General features: G+C 33.5%; 1 protein-coding gene across 6 annotated transcripts in view; it reads right to left on the bottom strand.

Annotated features, from left to right (window-relative positions):
- The window catches only part of DNM3 (dynamin 3), a 562,491-nt gene that overhangs the window by 156,962 nt on the left and 383,126 nt on the right, over nucleotides 1-22,403 (bottom strand). For all 6 annotated transcript variants that reach the window (XM_074308351.1, XM_074308353.1, XM_074308348.1 and 3 more), the window contains one exon: nucleotides 14,087-14,196. In XM_074308351.1, coding sequence (XP_074164452.1) covers nucleotides 14,087-14,196 — 110 coding nt within the window. The remainder of the gene's footprint in view (nucleotides 1-14,086; nucleotides 14,197-22,403) is intronic.

Here is a 22,403-nt window from a genome sequence, read left to right as displayed (position 1 = left end):
TCTAATTTTGTCCACCTGCATTTTGGATTTCCTTCACAGGCTAATTGTACACTATTTCAAAGTCCGATTCTTTTTGTACATCAAAACAACTATTTGGACATGTATACATATATTGTATTTAATTTATACTTTAACATATTGAACATGTATTGGTCAACCTGCCATCTGGGGGAGGGGAGAAGGAGGGAAAAATTAGAACAAAAGGTTTGGCAATTGTCAATATTGTAAAATGCATATATCTGGTAAATAAAAACTATTAACTAAAAAAATAATTTTTTGGTCAAATAGTGAATCCTTACTGTAGTAAAGGAGGTCTCTAGGTTTATCCAACATTATGTTACTAAGATTATCTTCTGTATGTTGCATATCTAATAGACCTACTGATCTTGTTTATATGTTTATTGGTTATATATTGGTAAATACCTTGTCATATATCTATATCTATATCTATATATCTATATATCTATATCTATATCTATATCTATATCTATATCTATATATACTAAGTTGAAGAGCTACTCATTCATATGCAGCCACTCTTTCCATTACATCATGCTGTCTCCTCTGTTAAGTCTTCACATTCCCATGGCACATACACACAAGGCAGGAGAATACAGATATACATATTGAAAGTAGCACTAAAACAAAATAGCTACACAGTTTTATGGCAAAGATGTTTCAATTAGTACCCTAGTATTTCTTCTTCTATAACAAACAACAGCAATAAATATGCCATTGTTTAAAAACTGACATGGTCCTTTCTTTAGTATTATCTGAAGACTACAGGTTAATATGATGTAGGAGGACTCCTCAGGGATACCAGAAGCACTTGCTACCTTTCTGTTTATTCTTTCCCACTCCAGTTTGGTAACCCTGATTTCCTTAGCATGAAAAAAGTGGGTCATTCTACTATATTGTTATAATTACTGGAGGTGTATCTCAAAACTGTAAACTGGACTCTAACAAAGTGATGTCATTTTGGTCCTCTTTGAGAATGAAAGACAACAACCAACCAACCAAAATACACTCAAGTATCTCATATCTTCAAATAAACAAAAACCTTATTAGACCTTATTATCACCTCAAACTCTTATCCTAATAACTCTTCTCCTTTTGTCATTCAAACTCCTAAGGGGGAAAAATGCCAGTTTTCATCAGGCTCCACTTCTCTCCATTTACTTCTAACTAACAACACCATGCAAAAGAAATGAATCTCTCCAAAATTGCTGATATAGTCCCCGCTTAAGTTTATCTCTCATCACCTCTTACTTGGATGATTACAGTAGCCTCCTACCTAATTTTCCTTTTTCTAGATTCTTTCAACTCTAATACACCTTTCACTAAACTGTCAAAATGATTTCCTTAAAACAATTCTATGTCACCTACCTCCACACCCATACATTCTCAGTAAATTCCAGTGGCTCTTAGTACCTCTAACATCAAATATAAACTCTTTCATTTGTCATTTAAAGTTCTCACAACCTGACCTCAACCTATTTCCCATTTTTAATATTTATGCATGCTTAATACTCCTTCATGTATTATTCATAAACTGACTTTCTTACTGTGTTTAATAAACACTCTATATTCCATTTCAATGACTCTGTACTGGCTTTCCCCAGTGTTCTTATTATTTTAGTTTGTGTCCTTCGAGACTAAGTCCAAGGGCCATCTTCTCTATGAATCATTTTATCATGTCCTCAACTCCTAGGCCTTCCCATGTAAATATTACTTTTCTTGATTGCATATGTGTTTTTCAATTTCCTTATAGGTACGTTATCTTCCATAATAAAATATATATTCCTTGACAGCAGAAATTATTTTACTTTTGTCTTTGTACACCTAGTATAGTGCTTAGCAATTAATATATACATAATTAATGTCTGCTGCTGATTTGCTTGACTGATATTTATGTCTGAAAAGACAAAAGGGAAGTGCTTTTGTTTCACTCTTCTCCAAATCTAAGCTTGTTGGACATTAGGATTATATAGCACTCAGTACCCATTTGTTGTTCTTTCCTTTTACTTCATTGAAGTTATCACTCAATGGGCTTTTTCCTTCTGTTCAATTCATTATACATTAGTTCAATTTTTAAAAACTGAAAATTTGATAAAACCAAATCTATGATAAAGAATAGGCTCAGAAAGCCACTGATACAAAGGCAGGTATGATTTCTCCCCCTCCCAAAGAAATTAGATAGATTTTAAAATTATTTAACCCAAAGCAAGTTGTGACCAAGTAATAATTATACCTGACACATGTCCATCCTCATTACCCACATTTTCTTGCTATTCATTTTTCATGTTCTATCCTCATTCTGATGATTAAATCTGCCCTTTGTCATCATCCTTAATGAGAGTAACAAGAAAAAAAACCAGTCATGGCTGTTAATGAAAATAAACAAAATCTTCAGAAATTATTACTCTAAATTGTTCTTTTTTTTTTCATAGTGTAAGAATTAAATTGTTCTTTTGTTTCATAGTGTAAGAATGATTTGGAGACAAAAAGGGCTGTATAGGAAGTTCATATACATGACTTTTGACTGCTAAAGCAAATGTCTCTATCAAGTTGATTTGAAAGAAATTTAGTTTTCCAGATGTAGTCTATCATTAACCTCTGCCTTAAGATATTCTCTAAGGACCATATACAAATCTAATTTGGTAACAAATGAAGTCATTGTTTTTAAAACTGGGAAACCAAGAAGAGGAAAAAAGCAATGTGTAAACATATTCATAATGAAAACGTGCCCATCATAACACTAGAACTAAAACTAGAATTGATGTATCACAGAGCATTATGGAATGCATCATCTAACCACCCTTTTGAAATTAGCACAGAATCTGTGTTCCACCAGTTTTTATTCATGTAGGTAATGCGCAGCATGTGAAGCAGCAATGGGCAGGAAGTGATTAGATCGGATGACTTCTAAGGTCCCTGCCAAATTTAAGATTCTACAAGTACATAAATCATATATAATTTATATAGACAAAGAGCAACCAAAGCTTCGATCTATGTATGGTTTTTGTTACTGTTTGGTCCTTTCAGTCATGTCTGCCTCTCTAAGACTCCATCTGGGGTTTTCTCAGCAAAAATACTGAAGTGGTTTGCCATTTTCTTCTCCAGGTCATTTTTGCTAATGAGGAAACTAAGGCTAACAGGGTGAAGTGACAGGGTTACAAGGCGAGTAAGTATCTGAGGCCAGATTTGAACTCAAGAAGATGAACTTCCTGATTCATGCAGCACTCTATCTAGTATGCTAGATAGCACCCCCCTACCTAATCATATTACATGATTATATTATGAAAAGAAGTGTGACTTCATACATACACCATATTTCTCATATATCTTTACATTATAGAGGCATTAATTTAACAAGGTGTACATTGAACATACACACTGAAAACAACAGGTAAAATGGTATTTTTAAAATTTAAAATTTAAAAAGTAGTCAATGAAATCATGCTCAGTGATGTTGATCTTTTATGTGAATGAAGCTTTCTTCAAATTCCACTAAATTGAGTTTAAAAATCTACACAGCTACAATATGGTTACATCTCAGCGGACAGACTCAGCAATGATTATTCTTTATAGAGAAATTACCTTCTCATTAAATCAACTAAGGAAAAATAAACATATTGTATGCATATAACACAGAATTGCAAATGTACTTGATTCTTAAAGAGAGCAGAAATAAAATCAAGTTTAGAGAGTAAAAATATCCCACTAAGGAATGGATTATTTTAGCTCTTGGCTTGCAGTTCATAAGCCTTTCTCAATTTACCAAGAACACAGCAGGTAGTTATTACTTTATGTATTGAAGTATGATGGAATAGTAGCACTAATAATAACAAAAAATTTTGTTTCCCTAGGAATGCTGCTCTTACATTGTTCAAATGTGACTAAATTTAAAAGACAACAGTCCTCGAGAGTTCACCAGTTAAAATAAACAAAAAAGTTACTCCTGTTTTATCCTCCTACTGTTCTATTATAGTGATTTTTAAAAACTTCATCAGTCATCATTTGTTTTGCTTACTCAGCAGTATCTTACAGATTAGGACAAAAACCTGACCATTCCAATAAAGGGCTATTCCTTTGTTGAGAGGAGGTTTCCATGAAAACCAAAGCAATTTGGAAATTTTCTTTCAGCCTGGGCACCGCTAATACTCTACTCAAGGAAAATGTTCATAATACTACTTAGTCTTTTCTTAAAAACTATCCAACTCTACTTCCTGAGCAGAATACTTTTGTGGCAGGATATTACACATCTTCTTGGGCAGCTAGCTAGTGCAGTAAATGGAATGCTGGGATTGGAATCAGGAAGGTTCATCTTTCTAAGTTCAAATCTGATCTCAGATGCTTCCTAACAGTGGGACCCTGAGTAAGTCACTTAACCCTGTTTGTGTCCGTTTCCTCATTTGTAAAGTGAGCTGGAGAAGGAAATGGCAAATTATTCCAGTCTCTTTGCCAAGAAAATCCCAAATGGGGTTAGGAGGAGTCAGGCAACTGAAGAATTACCAAACAACAGTATTAAACATCTTCCGACTCTATATTCAGTTTGTGTCACAAACTTTCTTATAAAGAGATAGTCAGGGACTGAAAGGAAATTCTATTACAATCTAACTTTGATTTTATCTAATACTCAGTTTTTAAACTTGTTGAACATGAATGCCTGGGAAATTTCAGTAAACTACTTTAGTTTGTCCTAAGGGAAACACTGCACTTTTGTCCCTTACAACAAATCAGAAATTTTTAAAACTACTAACATTTTCTACTATACAAACTATGAATATGAACAACTTATTTATCAGGATTTCAAATGCTTTTAGTTTAATTATATGTTTATTAATACCAGACCACCTGTAAAAACCTTTTACAGTGGTAATATAGTTTACCAGGCTCTCTCCTACAACCCTCACCTTCTAACCCAAAGCACTCTCTCAAGAATCCTATAGCCTTTTTGCATCATTTTCACAACTTGTGATTACTTCCCTATCATTAATGAATAGCAGCTGGGATTGTTTTATTGCTCCCAAATGCAGACACACTTGCCTCCTAAGCTACAGTGCTTTTCTGAGAGGTGAGGAAAAGTGCCAATCAGCAAATAGTTTTTACGGGAAATAGGTGGGGAGTGGGCAAAGTGTTTGTTCTGAAATCTTAGAAGAAAAGTAAACTTGCTGTGAAAGCCATAATTTCTTTTTGTTCTTGAACTTTGCACAGGCGTTTTGGGGCTTATTCCTCAATTCAGTCTTTGGATGTGGACCTACTGTACACAACTGTCTCATGAGCTTTGACTAAAACTGTTTGCTGGCAAAAATTAGCTGTTTAAGATACAATCTAAGTCTAAAAGAAAGAATGTGAACCTGTAGTCCCATCACTTACTTTGCTTGAAATACTAAAACATTCTAAGAAGTATTATCTAAATCTAGATAAATACACTTATTTCTTATATTTGTGTTTTGGATACAAAGAATTCTCTTAAATGTTTAATAAATTTCTGAAAAGCTAAAAGGTACCAACTAGTTAGTTGTTTTTTCCTCTCTGAAAAGCCAGGCACATATTAATCTAAATAGAACATTATCATCCAATTTTCTTTCAAAGTTTAATTTAAAAAGCAATAAGAGAGGGTTTGAGATTAATTGCTTTAAGTCATAGGTTTTTCATACATAAGTAATTATGTTGCCCTTCATGAGAATTTATCTGAGCTGTGAAACTGATTATCACAGGCTTAGGTCACTAAAATATTATACCAATAATATTTGATTCCAGTTATACTGTTATTGATGTCTGGAATGAATCAAACAGGGATATAGTATTGACATCCCTATTTATTCATTGGCAGCCTCTTATTTTAAATAATTACCTCTCTTTTCCAATGAGTTTAATAATGTTATTTCCTAATTGCTGAGGTTTTCTTAGATGAAAAAAGGCATTAGGTATGCTGAAATATGCAGAATCAACAATATGACAAGAAAAACTTTGCAAGGACAGACAAAAACCAAGGCAGAAAGATTTCCCAGCAAAGTCCTGTGAACAACTTTCAAGATAAAATATACATGTTTTGTTTTCTTATTAATCTGAGTGCTTTAACAAATCTTAGAGAAGTAAAGCATACAGTTTGTCAGTTTAAATTTAGAGATGGGGAAAAAAGCAACTCTCTTAATGGGAAGATAGTTGAAATCTCTACTGTATTTCTCATGACAAAAAGGAGAAATAGTTAAGTATGGAAGCATCTGACACTGAAATCATCATCGTGACCCTACAGTTAGTTTCTCCTGTTTCTTTATTCTATCATTCTAAGCTTTTATATATCAAATAAAAACCTTTTCTCAAAAGATCATCATTTTAAAGTGTGTTGGTGAAGCTAATAGAGAAATGTAGATTTGGGAAGTTTAAAATAAATTCTTACAAAATTATTTGTGAACCATGAGAATTGAGTTCAAAATGGATTTATACTAAAACCTCCAACTCCACTGAACTGTGTAATTTTTAAAGATCATACTTAAGTTTGTGCTATCCCATAAAAATACAACCTGGTTACATGGGACTGTAAATTTAAGTATTCTTTTCTGGGCATAATAACTTTCAAGAAAGATTTCTTTTTTCCTTCAAGTCATGTTCTAAAAATATCTGAAACTCTTCTGCCATCAATCATCCCATTTAGACCCCAATAGATTGGTTTCTTGTAATTTTTCCTTTGGCAATAGTGTGATACATTGATCTCTTATCTATCAAGGAAGGAGGAAGAGGGAACTTGCAGTGATAAAATTATCTATCAATCACCATGTTCCCTTATTTGATCTCTACATACTGATTTTATATTTTCCCAGCAACACCCCTGGATCCTTGATCAATGCTAATTTTCTTCACTAATGGACAAAAAAAATTCTCACAGAATTTCTTTTTTATTAGGAAATGTGTGGACACTGAGAAGCCTAGGAGCCTAGGAGACCCAAATTCTTCCACTTTGTGTAGAATTACAAAGCAGAGACAAGGTGGGTTTGGGATGAATCATTTTTTCCACTAGAAGAAGCTGTGTCATTTTAAGACTTTTCTAAGCTTAAGGTTACGTTATTCATCTATGAAAGAATAAATGAAAATGAAAATCTCCAAGACGAAAATGGTAGAACCAAGGTAAAGTCATCTCAAAATGTCAAATAATCTTTCATTTAGTAAGAATAATAGTGAATATTAAAGCTGCAAGAAATTTTTAAAGATCATCTTATCCAACCCTCTCTACTGATAAGAAAACTGAGACCAGGAAGGTTGTGTCTTGTCCAAATATACACATCTTGTAAAGTGGAAGACTTAGAATTTGAATGTAATTCTTTTGCCCCCCAAATCCAGTGTTCTTTCCAACATATCATGATATAATATTCCAAAATATATAGCCTTCAGCATACTTTGCTGGATTAAGTTATAAAAGTGTATGAATTGAACAATCTATCTTTTCTTGTCAGCTAACATATAGAAAAATTGGAAGTCTTTTAAAAATAAGATTAAAGATCAATTCTTTTAAGATTCCTAAAGCACACATACTTAGCTATATTATGGTATTGTTTAACATTCCCTGAGTGTTAGCAATGTACTAAGAAGTAAATGGAGGACTGATAGATCTAAAAATTATATTTGGAAGGAGGGGGGAAGGTGATTGAATTGGTAGGAGGTGAAACTGAAAGACTAGATATGGAACCAAATGAATTCGAAGGAAAATCGCTTTATTTAAAAAGCAAATAGAATAGGAACCCCACAAAGAAGTCAGAAAGTATAATGCAGCTGTCCATCAACCTTCTGGAAGGAGACACACCCCAAGTAACTTTTGGAGCCAACATACCTTGGACCAAATGGGCCTTAGCATGACCTCAATGTTTCAAGCCTGATCAGGGATAGTGAAGACCAAGTAAGACAATTAGCAAATGTTCTGCTATAGCTAGTGTGACCAATACTAATAGTACAGAAATTTGGATGAATATTTTAGTGCCCTAAAATATTACTCCTGTCTATATGCTCACTTCTCCTCCCCCCACCCTGAAAAAAAAGCTGAGGGACCTTTTAACTTACAATTTAAGTAAGGTTTTATGAAGCTGTAATATAATCAACTCCTCTGGCATAACTCTGACATGTTTCTTAAAGAGCACCCAGAAGGGGGCTTGAATTCTTATCCTTACATGAAATTTTATGTAAGCTGAATCAGTCATTAGCGTATGCAGCCAACTAACCCAAGGAACCAAAGAAATAACTGCTTCTGGTAATAAATCCTTCCATTTAAGAAAATTTAGCTCCAAAGCTCTGTTTAGAGTAGATCAAAAATGGGCTTTACCAATCTAGTTAAGACTACATGAATTGCACTAAGACAATAAAGGCTTTTTAAGGGAGGATGTTAAATACATCAGTTCCCACACACTTGATGATTAGGAACCACAGAGAAACTGTTTTTACACTTTATTATGGAAAGTGGAAATAGCAACTCAATGAGCTTTAGGAATAAATCTGCAACCCAGTGAGGGCTGAAAAAGTAATTTCTCAGAAATGAAAGGTGGGCAGTTGATCAGACCTTTTGTGCTTCAAGAAATCATAGTGAAATTTGCATCTAAATTTAGAAGATCTATTTAATGATTCTTTTGAACCTCAAAGAACTCAAAGATCTGATTAATAATATCCAGATAACTTTCCCTTGCTTCATTAATTACCTACCTCCTCCTCCTCTACATCTTGAGTGTTTCCTCCTTCCCAGCTCCTCTTCTGCCTCTAAACTTGTTCAAGTTTCAATCTAATCTTTAAACAACAAACCTTCCTTCTACTTTGCTATTCTCTCAAACTATTTCCTTCATGCCTTTCACCAGCACATTTGACTAAATTATTAATTTAATAAACATTTCTTAAGCATCTACTATGTACTAGGCACTATTTTAGGAGCTAGAACTAGAGAGACCAAACCAAAACAGAACAAGAAACTCCAAAAAACAATGCTTTCTTTCTACATGAGAGGAGGCGACATTAGCATTACAGCTTGGGAAGAAGTTGGAGGGGAAGGGGAAAAGGAATATGTATATAGATAATTAATATATAGATAATTAAATACATAATATATTGTTATTCAGTCACTTAGGTCATGTCTGATTCTTTGTGCAGCCATTTGAGGTTTTTCTTGGCAAACATACTGAAGCGGTTTGCCATTTCCTGCTCCAAATCATTTTTACAGGTGTAGAAACTGAGAAAAACAGAGTGAAGTGACTTGCCCAGGATCCCACAACTATGAAGTATCTGCTTTCTCCACATGATTTGACTTGAAATGTTCTCTAGAGATAAAGGGGATATAGATTTAGGTCTCTAGAAAATCATCTAGCCTAATCCCCTTATTTTATAAATAATGAAGTTAAGATACATATGCCCCTCCTTTACTTCCTCTCTCCTTCCTTCCTTCCTTCCTTCCTTCCTTCCTTCCTTCCTTCCTTCCTTCCTTCCTTCCTTCCTTCCTTCCTTCCTTCCTTCCTTCCTTCCTTCCTTCCTTCCTTCCTTCCTTCCTTCCTTCCTTCCATCCATCCATCATTCTTCTCCCTCTTCTTCTTCCTTCTTGCCATCTTTCACCTTTTCTCTTTCCTCTCCCTCAGTCCATATAAGTAATCATATCCTTACCTGTGTGTGCTCTGCTCAAAGGAATATAAACTTTGATAACTGAAACCTAGCAAGATATTTTGGGAATTTTATGCTAGATTTCTTTTCCGTGGTCCATTCTTTAAACCCAAATTACTCTGACTCTTATTTATTGGCCACCCACAGGTCCCCAGCCCAAGCCTCACTTGGTCATTATTAGGTTCTGATGGCTCAGAGTAAGTGTAAACAACAATTATTTCTGTTTTGGCCAGAAATCCTGAGGGTCTTCTCCTCCCAGACTTATTTTGGGGGGGGCTTATTTTCTATTATATTCCCCATGACATGTAAATAAAATATTTTCTCAAGTTATTTACACATAGGTAACCTAGTAGATAAAGAACTGGGTCTGGAGTTGGGAAGAGATGAGTTCAAGTCCTTAAATATTTATTGGCTGGGAAAGTCCCTAGACTTTGGATTATAAACACACACACACACACACACACACACACACACACACAAATAGCTTAGCACAGCACCTGGCACTTAGTAAGCCTACGTAAATATTTATTATTTCATCATCATCATTATCATTATCATAATACTATCCCTTTGCCTCTCCATCTCAGCCAGAAGTCTTCAACTCTGCCCTTAAATAAAAAATAGAGACAATGTGTTGCTTTCTCCAAATTCTACAGTTTGAATCGCCTTGACATTTGTCATTTTTAGGTGTCTCCTTAGAAGTCAGAGTAATAGTACTGTGTTCTTATTCTTTGACTATGGACTAAGTCTGATGTTATCTTTATAGAGTTTTATTGATGAATCAGTTCTCTATTTAATAGGAGACTGAGTGTAAAATCCCAATCTTCCTGTTCTGTTATTGGGGTCTAGCTATGTGATCAAGGTTTTATTTAGCTTGTTCCACAATTCCAACTCTTACTACTTATTTGCAGACCTAATTTGTGATTTGGTGTGAGGGAGATATTCAGGTATGGTTTCTCATATTCTGTTCACTACTTAGTCTGATACTCTTATAACTGTTGGTTGAGCTGAACTTCAATACTTCCTCCTACTCCATCATCTTGGCTAGTCTCTCTTTCCTGGATTTTTATAGCAAGGATTTTTTGTGGTCATCAGCCATTTCCTCTCACCCTCAATCCCATTTATAACTGTATATCAAAGTTCTTTTTATAATCTCTCTCATGACCTAATTCTTTCCTATGGGTCCAGATAATCATCTCTATGCAGATTATTTTAAAGTTTACATCTTCAATTGTTATCTTTCCTCCTCAGCTCTAGTCTCATAACCTACAAAATGCCCACTGGACATCTCTACCTAGATATGTCTAGTCAGCTCAAAATATCCAAAATGGAACTACTCAAAATTTACCTCTCTTTCTAACCTCCCTATAGCTGTTGAAGTCATGACCATTACATTCAGATTGATCATTTGGGAATCATTCTCCATTCTTTCCCCTTCTTCAAGTCCATATTCAATCAGTTTCCAATATCTATTGAATGTAATTCTCCAATATCTCTGACACCTGCCCCTTCACCTCCATTTTAGGGCCAAGACCCTTTATATCTGGAATTTTTCATCTCTCATCTAAACTATTAGAGGTAGTTAGGAGGCACAACAGGTAGAGTGCTAGACTTATAGGCAGGGACACTTTGAGTTCAAATGTAATTTCAAACTTCCTAGTTGTATGACCATAGGCAAGTCATTTAATCACTATTTGTCCCTGGAGAAAGAAATGGTTTGTCATTCTAGTGTGACAAACCATTCTAGTGTCTTTGCCAAGAAAACATCATGGAGAAAGGTCAGACTACTGAAATGACTGAACAACAAAACTATTGTATTTGCCTCCAAAATTGGCTCCCTGATCTCAATATTAACCCTTTCTGATATATCCTTCCCATAATTGCAAAACTGGTATTCTTGAAGAACTCCGTGTGCTTGTTGTCTTGTTGATTTACTTCCTATTCTCCTTTATGATCTATGTGTGCAAATTTAATGTCAGTTCAACAAACATTTATTAAAAGCCTACTATGTACCAAGTACTATGCTAGGTATTTTAGTATACAAAATTGAAAATGAAATATACTCTGATCTCAAGGAGTCTATGTTAGACCAGAGGAAAACACATATACAAATAAGAAAATAGAAAATACCAATAACTTTTTTTTAACCAAATAAGGGCACATAAAATGAAATAGTTTATATTTCAGCTGATATTGGTGTTAAAATTATCCCTGTGTCAGGTGTCTGTTCTCAAATTAATTAACTCAGAAGAGCTTTTTTTTAATGAGAAAAAGATATAACACCCAGTTGAAGAGAAAGAGAGAGAGAGAGAAAGAGATAGAGAGAGAGAAACATGTCATGAATACATGATATGTTATGATTAGATCATGAGTTGCCAGAAGATCACATTCAAGGGGATTATAATGTCTTCTGAGAGATCTGATTTTTCCAGGATATTTCTGTCACAAAGAAATTCATATTTTGGTGATGTCTAGATCTTGTACAACCCAGGTTTTCTGAAGACTCATGATTTAGTTTAACTTCTGATTTGCCAGTTAAATTTCCTACTCCTCAGGGTGGGAGCATGGAAGATTCAGGCCCATGCCATGTGAAATACTTCTTTACAACTCACTTTTGTGGCACACCCAATTCCCCTTAATATGGCCTCTAAATGAGCTCAAGTTTGGTCCTGATTCAGGAAACATTCCATTGCTCTGTATATGCAAACTCCTTTTATTCCTTCTTTCCTCCATTATTTTTAGTATCTTTGCTCCAATTCCTCTAAGGTAAAGATGTCAATTTCAAAGGGCATTTAATTTTTTAGGATGTCTTTGTTGTTCTTGTATGTTTCTTTTTTAATTCTCTCACTCCGGTGGCTTTAAAAAAATTATAAATGAGTCACTGAGCAATAGGCTAGAAACAAAGGAAGTAGCTTTGGTGTCTTGTTCAATCATTACCTTACTGTGATGACTCTGGGTTAGTCCCTGAACCTAATCAATTACTTTTATTCATTTATAAATTGAGATACAAGGAAATCTGGAGGCACTTGTTAAAAATAGATTTCACAAACTGATGTTGATGTTCCTTCAGAACTGCCTCCCAGAAGCAGAATTAGGCAATTTTTAATGGAAAAAGTTAACAAATAAAACTATTTCCTACTTTCACACCTACTTTAAATTTTCCATTCTTGTAAATTATATTCATTTCACTTTCTCTAAGTGAACAATGTTAGTATAAAGGTCATAGTAGCCTTCATGTGTATATATGGAACGGCTACCTGGAAGGAAATATTGGTATAGATAGAACTATCAGCATCTTACCTTGAGCATCTTTAGTCAAGCTTGAACTGAATGAACTAGGGAAAGTGGAGGGGAGATACTTCCCTTTTTATGCTTATCTCCCTATTAGCCCAGCTCAGAAAAATGGACATGGACACGTGTGTTTCAGTTTGGAGGTTAGTCTTCAGTTTGTGGCTAAGAGGCACTAGTGCCAGGATTGTGGGATGGATGGAGCAGTTAACCAGACTGGAAGGTAAAGCGTAGGACTTGAACCTGAGTGAGAGGTTTTGAAAACTTCAGACTATTCTCTAAAGGAGTTAATCTAAACTATGACCCTAACTCCCATTCCTTTCCCAGAGACTAAGAGGGAACAACATGGGAAGGTGATTGTGCCTCTCAAAAACTGGGGGTGATATTTTTGTATATATTATAATCATATCTTTGAAAGTAAATATAAAAACTCTGTTCCTACATAAATGCTGTAAACTGTGAAGCTCTGTCCAAAAAAAACCCATTAATATGATAATCTGTTTAGGATTCTAACCATAATGCATATCCAGGTAGCCATTACTTAATGGGCTATTTTTGACCTCTACAATTTCAAATGTGAAACAAAGGTATTGTAATTGATAATTATGTTAGTATTGAGAAAAATTGTCCAACTTATATAGGATCTTATCATTAAAAAATCTTTATATTCATAACCGATTTTGATTCTTTAAATGCTGTTGTTATGTAGGAAGTAGAATTCTTAAACCTATTTTAAAATATGAAGAAACTGAGGCACAGAGTAAATAATTTTTCACAATTAGTAGCTTGTAAAGACAGGATATAAGTCTAAGTATTCCAATTATAAGGCTAATACATTTTTAACTGTCACCTTATCTTTTAATTAATAGCATATAAATTCTAAATTCAAGTAAAGGAAAGTTTTTAGTGGTTCTCTCTTGAAAGCATGAAAAAATAATTTGACATTGAGAGATAGCTCTCATACTAACAAAATTATCAAAACCCCATATAGTGGATAGGAAAAAAAATAAAATAAATGGAAGTAGAAATCTCAAAAGTCAAGCAGTTCAGAGGTAAGAATAATGAGATTTTGTGTGTGTGTGTGTGTGTGTGTGTGTGTGTGTGTGTGTGTAGCTTTTGAATCTTAGCTTTAACAAAACCCATGAAAAAACCTCCTTTATTTTCTTACCTTTGCTCTGTATTAAAAAGTGCAAAGATATGCTTGCTAGACATAAAACTTTTTTCCACATCTCGAACTTTCAGGTTGTCCAAGGGAAGCATGTATTTCTTTTCTTTTTCCTATTGAAAAAAGCACAAGGAAAAATTTGTTCTAATAAAATTTGTTTGAATATGCCAACAGCAACATATCCCCAGAGTTTTTGATTATATTACCTTGATACCTAAACACAGCTACTAAGAAATAAAGAAATACTTGAGATAGAAGTCTAATGATCTTTGACACGTGGCCTGGAAGGATAGGGGGATGGGAAGCAAAGGATTTGGGGATGGAAAAAACACATGGCCCTCCATCCTTTTCCCCTTTTAGTGGGTCCCCTCAGATGTTTTAAAATGTTAGTTTGATATTAAGAATTTAACCATCTGTTAATATTTAAAAGAACTGTTCTGGTCCTAATTCAATGAGAAACACCAGATGGGTTTCATTTCAAATTTTATTTGCAGCATAAGCAGTTTTGATAGCCAGTGCTGGCAATGACTGGAAACACAAGGACAACAGTATTTGGTACCCCCTGTACACTCAGATACAGTTTTCCTTTATCTGGACCAGAAAGAAAATGTGAGCCCACTATATTATTTGTGTAAATGGCCAACATTTTTAGAAAAATAGAACCCAGGACAAGTAGACTGAAGCTAACTAGAATCAATTCTCTTTTGAACAAATCATTCTCAGAAATTAAAGGAAGTGAATGAACAATGAAGAGGTAGTTTGCCAATGCTACAAAGTATGTTTTATAAAATGTAATAGTATTTGGCAAGACTTTTAAAAAATTTCAATTTAATTTAATTTTTTTTAATTAACAAAAATATCTTTTCTCTCCCTCCAGGAGAGAAAAGAAAAAATATGTAACAAATATGAATATTCGAGCAAATCAAATTCTTGCATTGGCCCTGGCCAAAAAAGTGTCTCATTCTGTACCCTGAGCCCATCATCCCTCTGTCAGTTTGTTACATCATAAATCTTCTGAAAATGTGGTTCATCAACATGTTGATCAGAATTTTTGAGTTTAAGTTCTTCATTTGTACAATGTTATTATTACTATGCAAACTGTTTAAGATCTATTTGCTTCATATTACATCATTTCACATAAGTTTTTCCAGGATTTTCTGAAAGTATATTTATTATTATTATTATTTCAATATAAAATATTCAAATATATTCATATACCATAATTTGTTCAACTATTAATCAATAAGCACTTCCTTAAAGTCCAGATCTTTACTACCACAAAAAATTGGCTGATGTAAATATTTTTATACATATAAATTCTTTCTTCATTTTTTTGATGTTTGGGAGGGTAGGTGCCTAATTTCTGGGTATTGCTGGGTCAAAGGATATCATATTTTAATTAGGGAGAATATTTCCAAGTAGCTTCCTAGAATTGTCCTAATAATTTGTAATCCACTAACACTGTGCAAATATGCCTGTTTTCCCATAACCTCTCAAATATTTGTCAGTTTTTGATGAGCTTCATCCACCCAAAGGCTATGCATTTTAAATCTTTTAGTCATTTGGGCCATTTTATTTATGTATAGAAAGACTATATTTCTTCCTCATTAAACTGGTTGTTCATATTCCTTAATTATTTATAAATTGGCAAATGACCCTTTCTATAAATTTGAGCCAATTCTTTATGTATCTTGAAAATGAAATCTTTATTAGAGAAATTTGCTGTAAGAACTTATTATCCCCTAATTTTAGTTTCATTGGCTTTATTTGTGTAAAATCTTTTAATTTTACATAACCAAAATTGTTTTATCTTTTTTGATCTTCTCAGTTTCTCGTTTGGATAAAAAGTCTTTCCCTGGATACTAAAGCAGTTTCTTTCTTAATCCTCTAATTTGTTTATGATGTTATTCTTTAGGTTTAAGTAATGCATCCATTTAAGTATTAACTTGGCATGCAGTATGAGCAGTAAGAAACTTCAGAAAATTTTCCTTTAGGTTATTATTAGTTCAGGTCAACAGCTACCATAAATGCCAATCTCTAGCTATACTAGAGAAACAAACAGGCAAAAACTAAATATTCATTATAGAAACCCTGATAATTGCCAACTCCATTTTGGATTGGCCTTTGATGAATCAGAATCCTTAGAGATAATCTGGAATATTATCCAATTTAGAACCTTAGCCAGAATAAGAACAGAAATTAAGGATGTCAGTACAAGATGAACTTCAGAGTTATTTTTTCCCTTATTGTGTTACCTTTTGGCAGGCAGATTTCCATTTTAGTATCTATCCCTTAAACTGATATAGATGAATGTGGCTATCATTTCTATGAAACCAATGAAAACGTCCATTACATTATCATACCTTTATTACTTTTCACAAATATTATCTATATACATCACACTAATTTCTGCATTATTCATAAATATCTCTCTTATGAATATATGTATATAAAATACAGAATAAACACATACTCTATTTTGAAAACTTCTGACCTCAAAATATAATTTGGTTTGTTATATTTGTTATACTATCAGACCACCTCACTGGGAATCTTTGAGATATATTGTCTACAAGCTAACATATATATTTTTGGTACCTAGTTTATGGAAGTATTATGGTAAGTCCTGGAGATACAAAATCAAAAATGAAATAATCTTTATTCTCAAATTGGTTGTATAATGAGAGAAAAATGGATTGGGCAAAATGCAGCTGTAATAGGTTATAGAAGATCCAAGAATCATACACATAAGTCAGCAGTTAAGAAATAAAAAATGAACCATAAGTATATGAAGCTTAGATTATCATGAGGAAGGAAGGCTATTGAGTGACAAGGACTAAATAACATCTAATTTCCTTTTATGTATAGTAAGAACGGTGGGATTTCCAAATTCAAGGGAATCTCAGCTTCTAATATAATGCATACCTAAAAAACCCATGATAGCATAGTCCACAATGGTCCTAAATCCTTTGTTTGAATACATCAAAAAGAGGGGAAATCTACTCTTTTCTAAGGAAGTCCATTTCACTTTTGGGTAGCTCATTGGTGAGAATGTTTCTCTCTACTATCAGATTTAAATGAATACTTTTGCAATTTCCACCCATTCTTTGTAGTTCTGCACTCTGAGGTGCATTGGACTTCTTTGTCTTCTCTACCATGTCCCTACTATACTTATTCATCATTGTGAAATTTTGCAGTATCCAGTCAGCCTAGTTATTTATACTTCCTTGGTATCTTCTATCTTTCTGATTAGAATGTAAAGCCATAAACTCCTCTATTTGAGGACAAGGGACAGCACAGACATTTTTGCCAGCTCTTTGTTTTCCACCTGGCATTTTAAAATTATTGATTTTAAACATATCCAAAAGAAAAAAAAAGAAAAAATATTATCAGATACACAGCAGAACATAAAAAGGATTCAAAATATGAAATAAATTCCCTTTCAAGAAAGCATGTATAATAAATATCACATATTGTGTTCAGAGTTGTCCATCTTGTCTTTGCTTCCTTGTAGGTTTTCTTTTATTCTCTGTACACTTTTTATTTTATTCTTTCCTCCCCCCACTTCTACAAAGAAAGTGACTATTAAATGTGGATATTTTAGATACATTTGTGTGTATACACACACACACTTATGTGTATAATTTATAGACATCTCTCTCTATGTGTGTGTATATTTACATATATGTAGATATCTATAATCATACACATATACACATGTATATTCATAAATATCTTTGTAAAGCTGTACTATAGTTGTTTGTCTCTGACAGTGTCTCTAATATCATCCTTGATAAGTTCAAATCTTTCAATATTTTTTTCTAAATCCCCCAATTCATCATTTCCTATGCTACAAAAATAATCCAACCTTTTATTACCTAGTTATTTTACATAGTCTAAAACACTATTGATAAATATGGCTAACATGTAATGTAGTTTCCCTATTTTTCTCTTTTGTCTAATTCTCTTTTAGCTTTAACTTTGTCTGAGATCAATGATTACTACCCCTGAAATTTTTTTTAAGAAATTGTGTTCCTGATCATTAATTATGAGTAGTAAGAAACTTTAGAAAAATTTCCTTTAGGTTATTGTTAGCTCAGATCAAGAGCAGGCAACAGCAGAGCATGCATATAATTACTATTTCTTTAATGTAATATTTCTGGCACAACTTCAATTCTTTTGGTCTTTGACATATAGAGACGGGGATGGAGATGGAGACAGAGACAGAGACAGAGACAGAGACAGAGACAGAGACAGAGACAGAGACAGAGATAGAGATAGAGATAGAGATAGAGATAGAGAGTATGTTCTAAGACCTGCAATCTTCAAAAGAAGCAGCTAGTGAGTCTGATGTAATTTTAATTGTGGCTCCAAGATATTTGAATAGTTTTTTCTTGTTGCTTTGTAATATTTTTCCCTTGACCTGGAAATTTCAGAATTTGGTTGTGATATATATTCCTGTTACTTTTCCTTGCATTCATTTTTCAGGTAGTGATAGGTACACCCTATTTCTACTTTCCCCTCTTGTTCTAAAATTTCAGGACAATTTTATTTAGTTATTTATTGTATTATTATATCAAGATTCCTTTTTTCTTTATCATAACTTCAGGTAATCTTGTTATTCTTGTGTTTTCTCTTCTTGAGTTTTTATTATGAGATATTTCACATTTTCTTCTATTTTTTCATTCTTTATATTTTGCTTTATTATTTCTTAGTGTCTTACAACTTTACTAGCTTCCCTTTTCCCAATTCTAGTTTTTAAGGAGTCTCTTCTTTAAAATTCTGAATCTGCTTCTTGTACAGCAAGATAATAGTATAAATACATATGTCTATATTGGATTTACATATATTTTTACCATGTTTAATATATATTGGATTACTTGCCATCTAGGACAAGAGGTGGGGGAAGCAGGGGAAATTGGCACAACATTTTGCAGGGGTCAGTGGTTAAAAGTTATCCTTGCTTATGATTTAAAAAAACAAAAAAGCTTCAATAAAAATATTCTCAATATTTTTCTAGTTGATTTTTCTTTTCACAATCTTCTTTTCTCAGGATTTTTTTAGGTTTCCTCAACCTTTTTCATTTAATTTTAAATATTTTTTGAATTCTCCTATAAATTCTTTTTGGACAGGTGACCATTTAATATTATTCTTTGGGATATGAAGGGCTTTTTAAAAATTTTAGTATCTTCCTTCGAAGATAACCCCAATCTTCTCTCTCCCTATAATAACTTTTATAGTTGGGTTCCTTATTTGCCAGTTTCTCCTTCAGTTCTCTCCTGTGATCTGGATCCAAAATCAAGAATTCTGCTTTCATAAAAGTTCCTGCAGTCAGCAGCATCCTTGTCCCATTCCTTCGCTCACCAGGCATGTGCTGGTTCCTTTTCACAGAGGGCAGTGTCTCAGCAGCCCAACTTTGCCTGGCTTCTCTTTTCAACAGAGGTTCCCAATCTTCCCATCCCAGACACAAGATATCCTATGCTATCTGGAAGGTAAAAATTACTGTGATTGCAGCTAGGCCTACCTCTGGACTCAGCTAGCTCCAGGAGCTAAGACTTGCTCGTTCAGTGGAGCTAGTCTGGAGGTTTTTACATTTCACACAGTCCAAACCTCTGACCTAGTATCTTTCTGGATTTTCTCTGATTGTCCCACAGTTCTGCCCAAACTCTTGTTTATTGTTACTGCTTCGTGTTTGCCCTAAGGTACTATTTTGTCTTGTTTGTGGCAAATATCCGGAAAGTTTGGAACTTTCTGAGTTATTCTTCCATCTTCCAGAATCCACTCCAACCTAGCATTTTTTTGTTTTTACTTCTTTGACTTCTCCATTATGCCCCCAATCTGAGTACTTCTTTCCTGTTCCCCACTTTTCCTGTGCACTTTTCCAATTTTTTCCGTGTGTGTGTGTGTGTGTGTGTGTGTGTGTGTGTGTATGTGTGTGTGTGTGTTTGTGTGTTATCTTCCCCCATTAGTACATAAGCTTCTTGAAGGCAGGGACTATATATTTTTTCTTTCTTTTTTTTGGTAGTTTTATCAATATTATTTAGAACAATATCTGGCATGGAGTAAGTGCTAAATAAATGTTTATTGACTCCTCCACATGACAACCCTTCAAAAATATGAAGACAGTAATCATGTCTTTCCCAAACCTTCTTTTCTATATAGTAAAACAACCACAATTTCTTCAATCAGTCCTCAAATCAAATCACATAATCCCCAGAACATCCACCATTTTGGTTTAGCTTCCTGTAAATTTTTAGTTTATCAATATAGCCTTCTAAAGCTGAATACAATATTCCAAATGGAGTCTAACCAGGGCAGGGTACATTGGGACTATCATAATGACTTTTCTAAAAAGCTATGTCTTAATTCAGCCTAAATTCACATTCTTCACTATTATATCACAATTGACTAATATCAAGTTTGTAGTTCACTAAAGAGAGCTCATGCCTCTCTCTTATCTTAAAAGATCTGAAAATTGGACCAAAAAAACTCTCAGTAACCTGAAGTAGTTATAGTCACCCATCTTCCTCCATTTATAAACATATGAATATCATATAGCATATGGATTCCATGTGAACACTCTCCAGGGAATGACACTAGCTTTGTTGCTTCTTATTTCTAAATAAAGCAGATACCAACAATTGAAGAGAACTTGCTGAAATGCCTAAAAATGTAGGAATAGGCTAATGGCAGCTCTTTATGGTACTGGAGCAGAAGCAATTGAGGGGAGGGAAGGGCTTTGTGATCATGGTGACAAATCTGACAAAGGATGACTCTCCAGAAAAGAAAGAAGAGGAAAATAAAAATAAGTAGAAAATGACCAGACTTACATATTAAGAAGCAAATTTTTGCAGTAAAATTATAATTTTTTTTTACAATCATAAATAATATTTTAGAAAACAAAGCTATTTTAATAAGTACAATACAGGTGAAATAGACCATTTAAATACTGATGGATTCTCTAAGTCCAAAATGTCTATTGATATTCATGTGGTTATTTCAGAACAAAATATTAATAGGTAAAAGCCTAAAGTGAATGAAAATTTATCCATTCTATAATCAAATGAAAATTGCTTGGGACCCCACAAATATTCTTCAATTGGACTTTTTGAATGTCCTAAATTTAAGCAGCTGGAATTATTTTTTTTTAATGTACTGTCCTATTCAAATGTTTGAGATGATGGATTTGCCTTTTAATGGGAAATCTGTATTTCATTGTAAAGACAGAACAAAATGTTCTTGGCTCATTCTCCACAGAAGCAGACTTCTTTTTTTGTACTGTACATTTAGCATATAGCAAAGACAATTAAGATTCTTTCTTTAGGGAAGAAACACAGAGAAACATAAAAATATAACCATTATTTTTAAAGTAGTGGCCACTATTGTACTAATGTTTTTGGAGGTGACATTATCAAACTAATAATAAAGAAAATATGATTACGTAATTTCTGTTAATAAAAGGAAAGTAAATTTGTTAAAATTCTAATGAATAAGCAGTAACTAATTAGTTAAAAATATGAGTAACTCTCAACTTCTTGTTTGGGGGGGGGAGAATATTTTCTGCCCAAAAGAACACCTCTAATGTATAATAGAGAAAATTTATAACAGAGAAGATGAAGTATTTATATGTTCCTCATTGCTAAAACAGTATTGAAAATTATCAATAGCTTAAGATATCATTGACTTTATCTTGGGATAATTCTACTTGGCTACTAGATATTTCCATTATAATTTTCCACCATTCTCTCAAGACAAACAGGTCATCATTTCACACTATAATTCTCTATCACTACCCACAATTTATGGCAGCTAGAGTATGGGCCTGGAGTTAGGAAGACTCTTTTTTAAATTCAAATTTGGTCTTAGACACTTACTAGCTGTGTAACTATGGGCATTACTTAAGCCTGTTTGCTTCAGGTTCCCCATCTGTAAAATGATCTGGAGAAATAAATGAAAACTATCCCAGGATCTTTGCCAAGAAAAACAACCAACAAAAGTGTCACGAAAACTAGGACATGACTAAAAACTACTAAATCACCCACAATCTACCTTAAATCATTTCTTTTTGATTCTCTTTTATTAATGTAATTTTTTATTCTTTCAGTCACTTAAACTTGGAAATTCTAGTCACTCAACAAGTCTTTATTAAGAATTCATAGCTAGACACTATGATAACTATAGCATATACAAGGAAATGGGAGGGGAAACACTGTGTTCTCCAGAAGTATATATTTTAATGAGTGAGACAATATATGAAAAGTGAGGTAGGCAGAAGAGCTAAAGAGAGTAGACAAAGGTATCATGAGAGGAGAAGGCACTT

The sequence above is a fragment of the Sminthopsis crassicaudata genome, chromosome 4 (assembly GCF_048593235.1).
Source record: "Sminthopsis crassicaudata isolate SCR6 chromosome 4, ASM4859323v1, whole genome shotgun sequence".
Lineage (NCBI taxonomy): Eukaryota > Metazoa > Chordata > Mammalia > Dasyuromorphia > Dasyuridae > Sminthopsis > Sminthopsis crassicaudata.
Note: the sequence above shows the minus strand (reverse complement) of the source record. Positions and strands in the feature narration are given on the sequence as shown.